At 44.2% G+C, this 11,669-nt stretch overlaps 1 protein-coding gene across 1 annotated transcript; it reads right to left on the bottom strand.

Annotated features, from left to right (window-relative positions):
• Positions 1 to 619: 619 nt before the first annotated feature.
• Positions 620 to 9,498, bottom strand: KIAA1024 (KIAA1024 ortholog). Its single transcript, XM_010082844.1, has 3 exons — positions 7,153 to 9,498; positions 5,602 to 5,856; positions 620 to 1,492 (listed from the first exon to the last, which is right to left on the bottom strand). Exons 1-3 carry the CDS (start codon positions 9,448 to 9,450, stop codon positions 1,295 to 1,297), a joined length of 2,751 nt encoding a protein of 916 aa, XP_010081146.1. The 5' UTR covers positions 9,451 to 9,498; the 3' UTR covers positions 620 to 1,294.
• Positions 9,499 to 11,669: the final 2,171 nt, after the last annotated feature.

Genomic DNA, 11,669 nt, shown 5'->3' with positions numbered 1-11,669 from the left:
GTATTTGCTTTCACTAACCATGGCAGGTAGTTTCTGTCCTAGGTCGAGAATTCCTTTGAACCTGCTATTTGCATTTGGGATAGAGCATCAAATGGACATTTCCCATGGGATGCAGCCTGCTTGCTGTCCGGTAGAGCCAACCATCATTCTTAAGTACATTAGCAAGAGGGAAGCAAATGATCATTGCATTGCATTAACAGCAAGTTTCCGCTAGTGCTGAACAACTGTGCCCTTAATATAAGTGCTCAGTAACCACCAGCCCTGCTGTTTGAGGAGCACTCTGAACTGTATAGAAGGCTTGCAGGAAAAGAACCTCCATTAGTACCCATTATGCTGTGATTTATGTTATGGGCTTAAAATAGCAAAATTAAACACTTCTATATAATCTACAGTCTAAAAAAAGGCACAAAGACTTTGTGAAAAAAAATTATAACTGTTCAGATTCCATTTCCAAGAACTTTAAGAGAGCGTTGCTTTGATTTGCCAGCTTTGCTTGCTGGCAGGAGTGAAACTGAGACAATTTCACTGTCTGCAGAGGTAAATAATACCCTTTTGGCAAGGCAAGTTTGCCAGCTTTATGCAAATGTTATTCAACAGAAGCAACTAAAACCTCTCGTGATTGCTTTAAAACATAATCTTTTTGGTCTGCAGCACATTGCACTTATATCTAAGTACTCAGTGATGATAGAGTGGGTCTTAGGGCAAGACCAAATACAAAGAGCCCTTTTTAATCTGAACATAGGAATGAACTCTGTTCATGGCTACACAGTCTGCTTTCAATCAAATGATCATGAAATACATAAGTACTATAAAATAAATACAATACATTCAGAGTTTTCTACATTGTAGAGAGCTTTAAGACTTTCTCAGCTCCCCGATGTAATGCATATAGAACATTCCCTTCTATACAGTGCCACCTCCATGTACCCATACCTCCGTTAAATGCAACATAGCTCAGACAATCTTTTGCCTGGATTCTCATCGGTCTCTGATTCTGTAAAACATTATATTGTTTCTTTAGGGAAAAAAAAATATTGCACATTTAAAAATGCATAAAAATTGAACCGAGTTCCCATTAACTCCACCACGCAGTCTGTTATTTAAAATCATACTTTTAAAAAAAAAAAGTTTCTCTTGTTTTGTGTTTTGCCTACATTCACAGCATTCTCCATCAGGATATCCTCAGAACATTCCTCCTTAGCAAATTCCTTACAGTTTTGCCATCAGACGTTGGAAACACAGCATGAGCTATCTGACACGCACACGGCTGGGAGTCACAGGTCCGTCCGCAGGTTCAGGATTTCATTGTACAAATGGGAACTACAATGACCAGAATAACCGTACAAGCTGCCGCTGCTATCAGGGCAGCTATCTTGCAAACCTTTGCTCTTCTGAACTCGGCTTCTTTGCGTTTTAATAAGGAATCATAGCCAGGAGTATAAATGTCTTCCATCCAGTATTCTAAGTTGTTTGGGTTTAAAGATTCTTGAGTCTAAAAATCAAAAGGAAACGGTTGTTAATTGTCTGGGATCTGTCATTAATAAAACAAATAAATAAAGCAGGTGTGCCTGAAGGCCTCCCAGCTGCCTCTGGGTCTGCTGTCAGAATAAAGTGGTTATTGCTGCTTCTCGCATCCCTTCAACTCCTGCCCCCACTTTCACACGGCTGACGAAGGTGGTAACAAAATCCTGCAAAAAATAAACTCCTGCAACAGTATAATTCTACTGCAAAATCCCTCATGCACCTGTGATATGCTGGAAACTTCGTCATCTTGGATGGCATTTAAAGAAAATCTCTTTAATCTGCTAGACAGCAGAGATGTCAGCAACTACTGCTCTGTTACTGCTTTTTTAATTATTAAAGCCCAGCTGATGGGAAGAGTGCTTAACATACACTCCTCATGCACTATATTTTATAAAGCTAACTTTAATTTTGCTACCATAACTTGCCTGCAGGGCATGATTGCCCAGTCCCATCCAGCACCCAGTCCCTCTGGACAGGCCGCTTTGCAGATCCCCTCCGCATCGGCAACGCCTGGGGACACCGGCCCTTCGTTCCAGTGAATGCACAACCGCAGCAGTGGGTGCTGAGCACCCCGGGGAGAGGGCTGCAAGGGGGGTTCCATGAAGTCACCCGGGACAAAGTGACCCTCAGCCTTAAGTTCTCCTTCCAGCTCCATCTTCTGAAAGTCACCTGGATGCATGATGCTGTCTCAGTTTTAGGGGCTGGAGGAGAAGGGGAACCGGACACCTGGCATACAATTTGGTACCACGCGTTACTCTGGACCATCTCCATGGATGAGACCATTTAACCCCAGTGGCACAATCTATATTTCCACAGGAGGCAATGCTCTGCTCATTGCCAAACTCTGAGTCTCTCTGGGTTGGAGGTGATTTTAAGAATATGCTTAAAGGAATTAAAGACTTTGCTCTCACATTCCATACAGGCAACAAAAAGAAAAAATAAAAAAGTTAAGGAAATCTGCATTGGTCAGAAAAGTAAATGCAGCCTGGGGAATTTTATCAGTGTCTCCATCCGAGCTTTTTTTTTTAATCTTTTAGTTTTTTCTTCCTTAGAATTTGAGCACTTCAAGCTTTTCATTTCCACCTTGCTTGCTTTTTTTCCCTTCATCCTTTCTGTTAGGGAAAATGGGGAAAAATGGGGGGAACCCAAACAGTAGGCATTATGCTGCACTTCTGAGCACAAAGGAATAAAGCAAAAAGAACATTTTGAAAAACGACAGCTTTTCCTCAAAGCTGTCTCCTGTGTCTGGGGCTCCAAAATGACTTTATTTTTTTTTTTAAATGAAAAAGATTCCACATTAAAACGCTCCAATAAGAATATCCTAACACACATGAGTTCTGGGCTTGTAACGGACCTGATCCAAAGCTTGTTGGACTCTGCACAAAGAAACTCCAGCTGACTTGAGAGGGATTTGGATAAGCCTTTAATTGGCTAATTCAGATTTTGTGGCTATGAGCTCCTGGCTGAAACCTTGCTTTGCCTGAAAGCAGCGTTTGCTTTATGTACACAACTACTACAAGAAGTGATTTTATAGCTACCGCAGAAATAAACAATTAAAATTGAGCAACAGTTTTATGACCATTTAAGGGAGATCTCTATGATAGCGCTTGTATGCTGAAAGAGACCATCAGCCGAGTCTGAGATGGTACTATTCAGGCTCTGAATGACCTGTTCCAGCCTTCTGAAAAAAAAATCAACAACCTCATCTCTAAAGGCATCAGAAAACAGCCTGACAATGTTTTGTCCCCGTGGATCATCATACACAGAGCAAAGCGATGAGATCTCACACAGACCCCACACCTGGGACAAACTTTGGCCTGACTGTACTTCTGCAATTTCTTGTTTTTGAAGGAAAACCCAGCAGACTTGTCAAGTGCCAGGAGGAATTTTAAATAAACAAAGGCAGAAAAACCCCAAAGACAGCCATGCTATGCTTCAAGGACATTACAGTTTTGGATTTCTCTGCCTTGGTATTGACCTTTTAACTACTTCAGAAGGAAGATGCATTATTAAAAAGGCCCATTACTGTTAATCAGCTTCCTGTCCCATTTCATTGCCAGATGTAGGAATGTTCATTAAAGCATAATGTATTTACTTTCAGTTCTAATAAACTTAATCACTCTGAAAAACCCCCTCTCATCAGTCTGCCTATTTTTTAAGTTTGTCGGTAAGCTCTATTATAAAGTCTAGACACGGGCTTTGCGGAGCCGATGCAATTCTGACAGTCCTTTAGGAGGGAGAGAATCAAACTGGTAAAGTTTTATCACCTTTACCCTAAAGATAAATGATGGCAATAAGCCGATTTCCCTGGTTTGCTCATAGTTGCGCAGAGCCGGTTACAGGGAACGAAACAGCCCTGCAAGGAGCAGATGGAGAACACTTCTCCCAGGGGAGCTTTGCCTCCAAATATCACCTCCCTCGTTGTCTCCACGCAGCAGGTAAGGGATGCTTTGCGACTGCCTGCTGCAGAGGAACTTCTCCCAGCCCATCCTTACTCTAGCATACAGTCTGCAATGCCAGGGTTATGAATTTCATAAGCCCTCTAAAGCTTTTAAGACCCAAAAAGCAGCAGGCAGCTGAGGCAAGATGCAGCCTGGTCCCTGTGCTGCCTGGCTTCTCTCCGAGCGCGCTTTAGCCACAGCAAGGAGCAGGGGCTGCAGAGGATGGGGAAGTTTGCACGAGCCGAGCCAGGAGGTGAACTTGTTGTTCAAAACATTGTGCACAAATTCCTGCACAAACACTCATGGCAGTTGCACCACAGCGCTGTGGGGTGATGGTTTTAACACCAAACCAGCTAACATGGAGTCCTGAGGCATGGCCGTTATCCTTGGGCTAACCAAGTCTTTCTTATAGCATCCTGATGCTCTCCTAAGGCTTGGTCTGATGGGTTTGGGGCTGGGTTAGGTACCTCAGCACTGAGCCATCAGGAGCTGATGTGGAGCCACAAGTCTCAGGCTCTCTCGTGCCACATTCCCTGGCCGACAGGCTTTGGAGATGAGCAGACTCCCTGCTCGAGTATGGCTGCACCACACAGACCACTGATCTCAGAGCCACGTTAGTGTGGAGCTGACAAGCCCCGAGCTGTAGGTCAGTGTACCCCAACTGCTGCCAAACCTACAGCTAGCTGAGGCAGCTTGCTCTGCTCCGGGGCATGCACGCGCATCCAAGGAGCCCAAAATTCCCCAGGTCAGCACCAGACTGACATTTGTCTGACAGACTGACAGACGTTTGTCTGGTCTTTAAACATTTTGGATATCATTTTTCATGCTTCCTCTTTAAACCTGTGCTCAGGTATCTTCCTTCCTAGATGTCTCTTGTTCATGAGGCTAGAGAGGGCATCCAATGGGGGCACTCAGTCCTGGGTCTGGGCAGCCTGTTATGTATTAGGATTGTGATTTCAAATACATCCCAGTTTGGGAAAATTGTAATCCAAAGCTTGTATTTGTCTCCCAGTAACTTGCTCAGCTCTGCTTGTTGCAGAAGAGCCTCCACACTTCCAAGCTGAACTGAAACGCAAACAAGACAGACCATTAGCTGATCTGATCTTCACATGACTCTGGCTTCCAACAGCCACTTCAAAGCTGCAAGAATGATGTGTTTCAAAAACAGTCGTGGTATTGAACATCTTCTACAAGTATTTTATGTCTCATCTTCCTAGCAAAATGCAACAAGCCTTCACACTCAGATTGTCTGTGAACAATTCAGACAAAACAAGGATAGAAGAAAAAGCAGCAATGCCAGCTTCTGCACCACCCTGCCCTGCTGCAGCTAGGGACTGGTTCACCTCTGCACCTCTTTACCCCTAAACTCTTCTTTAGAGCTACTAACACCACAGTGGCTTAGCAGACACCTCTCCATTGCAGAATATGCTGGGAGCACCAACCTGTCAAGGATCACCATTCAGCGATCAAATATCCACATTTTCTTTGTCCCTGGCCAGGATGGATAGGGATCAGCAAGATTAGAAGCTCATCACTGCATAGCTCTATCCTGAGCTATCCAAATCCCTTCTTAAATGCATATTCTGGCAACATCCATTCACCATCAAGCCATTCAAATTAAACAAATGGGACTCACTTGTAGATCCAATGCTGCAATCTTGCCTTTATCCCCCGAATTCCTCGTGTATTCCTCTATGGTCCATGATGGCTGGGAACGTTTCACTTCAGCCAGCTCTGTCAGCCTCATGTCTGTGTAGAGTGGGTTGCTTTTCATGTGTGACTTGAGTGATGCAGGGTAGGGATGAGGACTAAAGACTTGTTCAATCAAGAAAGCATCTTTTGGTTGTTTAGACAGTCTATGTGGCTGTGGGATTTCGTATTGCCTGTCTGCCTGCAATAGGGTTCAAAAGAATTGGAGAGAAGAAACAGGACTATGAGGGGGTTAAACACAAAAGACAGAGACATTCCTTTCAGAATCACCATATGATATTGAAAGGTTTTAGATGGCCTTTAATCCATTTGCCCACCCTCTTCTCACAACCACACCAAAGAGAAATTTTACAGACTCAACTCCATGTTCACTATAACATGCACACAAAGTTGATGCAGCAGAGGAAATTTAGGGTTTGTACTGTTTAGAGATATAAAACTCTTCTGAGAATTTCACAGACATCCAGAACAGCCTAGCTGATCTGGAAAAGCTAAGAGCCCCATGCAGGCTTCCAGATCAAATCTTAACCCAAAGAAGTCTGATGGGAAGCCCCCAGTTTGCACCCCCTTGGCACTGCACCATCCATGGTACCAATCCGGTGTCAGCCATGGTCTGCTGCAGGAGTGAGGAAGGGACTTGCAAAGTCAGCATTTCATCCTGGGCAGACCAAGGGGGCACGGCATGCCCATCATGCAGTCCTGATTGACAAGGGAGCTGAAGGATCCCCACTCTCTTCCCTGTCCATGAAACTGAAACAACCATCCACACCATGCACAGCTTCAGCTGAGCAGCGACCAGAGCCCAGCGCAAGGACGGCCACGATGGCTCTGTGATCTGTGGAGACGGCAGCAAGCAGCTGTTGGGATGGATGGGCAGAGCTTTTCTGAGCAACCAGAACAAGACCATAGCTATGCTTCATTTCCTCAGCAGGAGGTTTGGCTCATGTAAATGAGTAGGAAAGTCAGATATAGAGAACATAACCACAGTTTGCGTCTCACAGTACACATACAAGGATTCTTTTCCTGAGGGATTTGAATCCATGAATCTATTTTGTTGCCTTTTAAATATGCACATACTTGTCTGGTAAAAGCCATCACAATGCAATTTCAAAATATCCCTTCTAAAACAACCACCAGAGAATTTCAATTTTCCCCGTGCCCTTTTCACCAAGTTAATTACCTGCCTCCTTGTATCACCATTGATGATGAAGAATACAGTCCTCTTCCAAAGATCTCACCCACATTACCCCCTCCCTTTTCAAAAGAGCAAAGTGGTTTTAAGGAACAACTTGACCATATTGTAGCTGCCAAGCAAGAAGATATAGGTGCAAAATCGCTCAGTTATGATAACAATAAAGACAGGCATAATATGGCAGGGCAAAGTATTGTCATACCCTGAGGCTTGTGATGACTATGGAAGACATTCATAACTAGATTATTTTTAAGTGCTTATAATGTGAGTTAAAGTTGAAATTACCTCTTTAGATTTCCTGTGCCAGTCTTTATTTTCTCCTCCATCTCTCTCTTTCATCTCCTCTTCCGTAATGCCAACTTGGTTGGTGTAAGTAATAGCTCTCCAGTCTCGGGGAGAGTTGGAAATACTTGCTATTTTGGATTCAGTTGCACTGTTTTCCTCTGTTAATGATCTGGATGACCTCCTAGTAAACAAGCTTTTTTTTAAGGCTTTTACTCGAAGACTCTCACTGTTACTTCCACTGGCATCTGAACAGCACCATTCTGGATTATTCTCTAATTTGCCTCCATGAGGAGTATTGTGGCACTGAAATATCTGTGGGGAGTTACTCTCATCTGACGCAGCCTCGCTTGTCAGAGAATTGAGATCTATTTGTACGCTGACCTTCTCTGGCTGCTGAATTTTTTGATCCAACTTACTCAGTTTTCCCAGGACTTGGGAGATTTCTTCTCGGACGCCTGAGAGAGATTCCAGTTTCTTTTCTATTTCACCAATCCTCAAAACTAATTTGCAGACACTTGTTTTCAGTTCATCATCTGTGTTACTGATATCTGCCCGGACCACTTTCTCCAGTTTGTTACAGGCACTCCCATTGGAGATTTTAGTCAAATTGTGCTCAGGTGAGCTCTCACAGTCTGATTTATGCACCTGAGACAAGGAACCGGTGCTGTTGTAGCACGAAGACTGCATCACTCCCGTCGACCCACTGATACTCATGTCATCCAAAAACCGGAAAATGTCACTGATGTCATCGCTCACGATTTCAGAGTCATCATCCGACTGCTTAAGAGAGTGTCGCTCTCCGTACTTGGCTTGGCCCGCCGCACACAAATCCTTGCATTTCTTGTGGTCCAGAATTTGCTGCTCTGTTTGTGTCCCAACACTCGTGGTCCTGTCAATGCTTAAGATCTGAACAGAAGTACAGTTAATGCTTTTATCCTTAAATTTTTTGACTGGCTCATGTTTCTCCACATCTAGAATGGAAGGAATTTCCTTGGGTTTATGCCCATTTGGTTTCACAGCGTAGTTTGCCTGAATAATTGGTTGCTGATCCTTCGCGTTTAGGTAGGACTGATGCCTCTCAGCTGAAGGAAAGTTTGGAGATGGGTTGTTCGAACTCTGGTATCGTGGCTTCTCTTCAGACTGCTTCCTATTAAAAAATGATCGTTCAAAGTCAGGTACTTCCTCAGTATTTAAACTCCAGCTTTTTGCTGGCCAAGCAGTTTGCTTGGTTGGCTTTCCAGTCCACTTTTTGGTGTCCTGGGGGCCAAGAATAGTAGTTGGGCCAAAATAAGTCGAAGCCTGAAGATCATCTAAACTTTCATGCTTCGCTCGTCTTTTGTCTGGTATAGGAGAATAAACTGGATTCAAGTACTGGCTGCTGTATGGCATTTCAAAGCTGTGGTTGAAGAAAGCCTGCTTAGAGCTTTCTTTCCTGTTCTGAGGCTCTCTGTGTCCATCTTCTGGCTTTTTGTTGGATGGTATTAAGTTGGGAGATATTGTAATCAGATTATGAAAATCTTCTTTGAATATATTTCTTTTCTGGACACACGACTGCATCACAAACGGCTCATCGTTTGAAATGAAGGTTTCTTTTATGCCTGCACTTATAGGCAAGGAGTCCTGGTCTGAAATAGATTCATTTTCAATGTTCATGGGGAAGTACGTACTCTGCATCTCGCATGGTGGAGAAGTGGCGATGGAGTAGGATGCCAGCGCCTGCAGTCTGTCTAGAGAGGCAGCCCGGCCCTTCATCTCCTTATTAACCCCGAGTAAAAAGTTGGGTTCTGACGAGGGGACAAACTGTTGACAGTCTTTGCAGTCCATCTTTCTGCATTTTGAAGACCTCCTGACTGGAAAGCCTCGGCTGAACTCCTGGTCGTTCAGCTCGCAGTTGGGCACGCAGTCTGCCACGTTGCAGATTTCTGTGTCGGATCTACAGGACTCAAAGGACTCTTTCTTCTTCACTTTCTGCCTTGCAACTGGAAGTTTCTCCTTGGCCACTCCCCCATTCATTTGGATGAGGTTGAATATTGTTACTATATCTGCTGCGACCATGATTTTCTTTGATTGCTGATTGTTTACAGTGCATCTCATTTTATCTTTGAACAAAGTCGCTGGGAAATTAGGATCCAGGCAAGCGGTATAAAACAGCACACTTCTGAGCTTGGCCAACTGGGATAAATCAAACCTCGCACACAGTGACTTGCAGAGGTCCTGGTAAGAAACAGTATTCTGCTTTGTGTCCAGCTCCTCCAAGATCTTCACCAGGAAGAGCGAGGATTCCTGGTTGGACTCCATGGCTTAAGAGTATTTTGTCATTTAGCTTGGAAACTGTGTTCCACTTCTACAGCAACACACAACAGCAAACAAAAAAGATTGTAAGTCACCCACAGATAATATGCAGGACCTTGTAATTCAGCCACAGGTGGGACCTGGCTCCCTCACCATGCAGTAGAGGGCTTGCTTGGATAACCCCTCCTCATGCTTCCAAACTCCAGGCTGTCATCCTAGCATCGATGAAATCAATACTTAAATGGAATCAGGATTTCATCCAAGGAGGCTCATTTATGTCAGTGCCTACTAAAGCAAGCAAGCAACTGAATAAACATCAGAAGCTTTGGAAGGGCTGAACTAATGGCTGATATACAACCACAGCCTGCTTGCTACGGGGCTTTCACAGAATTTCTTACAAACTCGTGAGAGGCTGAAAGTACAGACATGTCAAATTGTTTGGCAATAATTCTAGCCCTAGCCTAACCAGAGATGATCTACCACACCATGACAACCCCAGCTGTTTTCATATCTGACTGCAAATGGCTCTCAGGAAGATTTTCTGAGAATAAATGTCTGACATATTTTTAGAAGCTATCTGAGCACATAATTATCATCTTGCTTATTTAAAAACATTATTTTCTCCTCTGCTCTGAATCACCTCCTCTGGATACCCTGACACTTTTTCCAGAAATACCTTCTCTTAAGTTTATGATTCAGGAACTGAAAAGCTGCCTGGTCCCACGTGAAAAATCTGTGTGAGCCCCATTTCAGCTGTAAACTGCAAAATTTACAAAAGAGAATAAAGAGTTAAGCAAAAAAAAAAAAAAAAAAAATCCCACTGAATCTTGAAACCAATCCAGCAGATGCTAGAGGGCTGGCTGCCAATCAGGATGGATTTTAAGACTGAGAAATATCAAGGACAGAGAACATCCTCTTCAGTGGTGTGCTCCCAGAGAAACCTGGGGAGTGCGGTTCCCTTCACTAGCCCGAAACGATAGGGCAGAGGTGGAGAGCAAAGGCTGCACATCTGTATGGATAACAAGAATAGCTTGAGCAAACACAGCTAATGCTAGAAAACATCTTGGGAAGGATATAAACCCCTGCGCCTTCAGAGTTGAAACCAACCTCTAGCTATTATGGATTAGGAAAGGATGTTGATGGGGGGCAGATGACTGTTCATCTGCCTGCTGTGAATATCCTTGTCGGTGTCTCTGCTGTTGGCTACCAGGAGAGACAGAGCACAGGATGATGCAGTCTGCCAACTCCTGTTTGGTCACTTCGTCTTTGTTATTCTTACTGATAGGAAAGACAAAAATATTTTCTCTTTCCCAAAAACGTATGGGTTCCCTTTTCACTCCCATTGGGAGTGAAACGTTCCCCATTCATTCCCACCCTTAGATGGCCCCTGGAACTAGTCTCTCCATCCACATCGAGTGCAGAATAACCACCCAAATGGCAAAGCACAAAAGTCAGGCTTGCAAGGTTTTTTATTACTCCTTTTAAAGTCACCTCCCAGTCAGAAGCCTCAGGAGTCCTGAGCACTGCTCCAGGAATAGGAGGGCTCCCGTTCCCTCTCTTGTAGCCTTTCATCTTACCCTGACATTACACATTGGCAATTGCTACCAGTGCCAGAAGCCAACATACACCAGCTTCTGTAGCAAACTCCACAGTAGCATCCTCCAGAGGGAAAAAAGAAAACCACCAAGTCGTCCTTAAGAATATGAAACAAAATCTCCATACAGGCTTGGCTGTTTATTTAAGAAGCATCTTCCTGCTACCTATGATCAGGAGTTGAGCAGCAGCAACGTGAACGTATTTCTGCAATTGTAAACACTACTCTGGGAAACCAATGGCTGCAGGGATTTTCCAACACCTCCGCCACATGCATGTTTGCTTTTAAAGCTCGTGTATTATGCATAGCAGCACAACTCCTCTGCTAACTGACAAAGGAGCCCAAATGCTACATCGCTCAGTGCTTGGCTGCAGAAAGTAAGGTTAAAAGCTGGAGAAGGATGCTCGCATCCCCTTTCTCTTCATCAACAGTGTGTGCTCAGAAGCACAGCCTTTCTAACAGCCTGCCTTTGTACTTCTCTGACATGTCACCATCAGAAAATGAAGCTCCCAAGCCAGGTCCAAACTGCTCTGTCTGCCACCAAAGCCACCAACTTCTCGCACAGTAAACTTCACACGTGGAGCTCGGAGCCCTTCCCGCCTGCCAGGGGACTGGCAGTGCCATTTTCTGC

The sequence above is a fragment of the Pterocles gutturalis genome, unplaced genomic scaffold (assembly GCF_000699245.1).
Source record: "Pterocles gutturalis isolate BGI_N339 unplaced genomic scaffold, ASM69924v1 scaffold7030, whole genome shotgun sequence".
NCBI classification, from domain to species: Eukaryota; Metazoa; Chordata; class Aves; order Pterocliformes; family Pteroclidae; genus Pterocles; species Pterocles gutturalis.
This window is presented reverse-complemented; position numbering and strand designations above follow the sequence as displayed.

Coding starts and splice junctions, on each gene's coding strand:
- KIAA1024 (XM_010082844.1), bottom strand. CDS start 9,450: ATGGAGTCCAACCAGGAATCCTCGCTCTTCCTGGTGAAGATCTTGGAG. Junction 5,857..7,152: donor GGCACAGGAAATCTAAAGAG/GTAATTTCAACT, acceptor ACCCTATTGCAG/GCAGACAGGCAATACGAAAT. Junction 1,493..5,601: donor TTGCAGCATTGGATCTACAA/GTGAGTCCCATT, acceptor TTTGATTTTTAG/ACTCAAGAATCTTTAAACCC.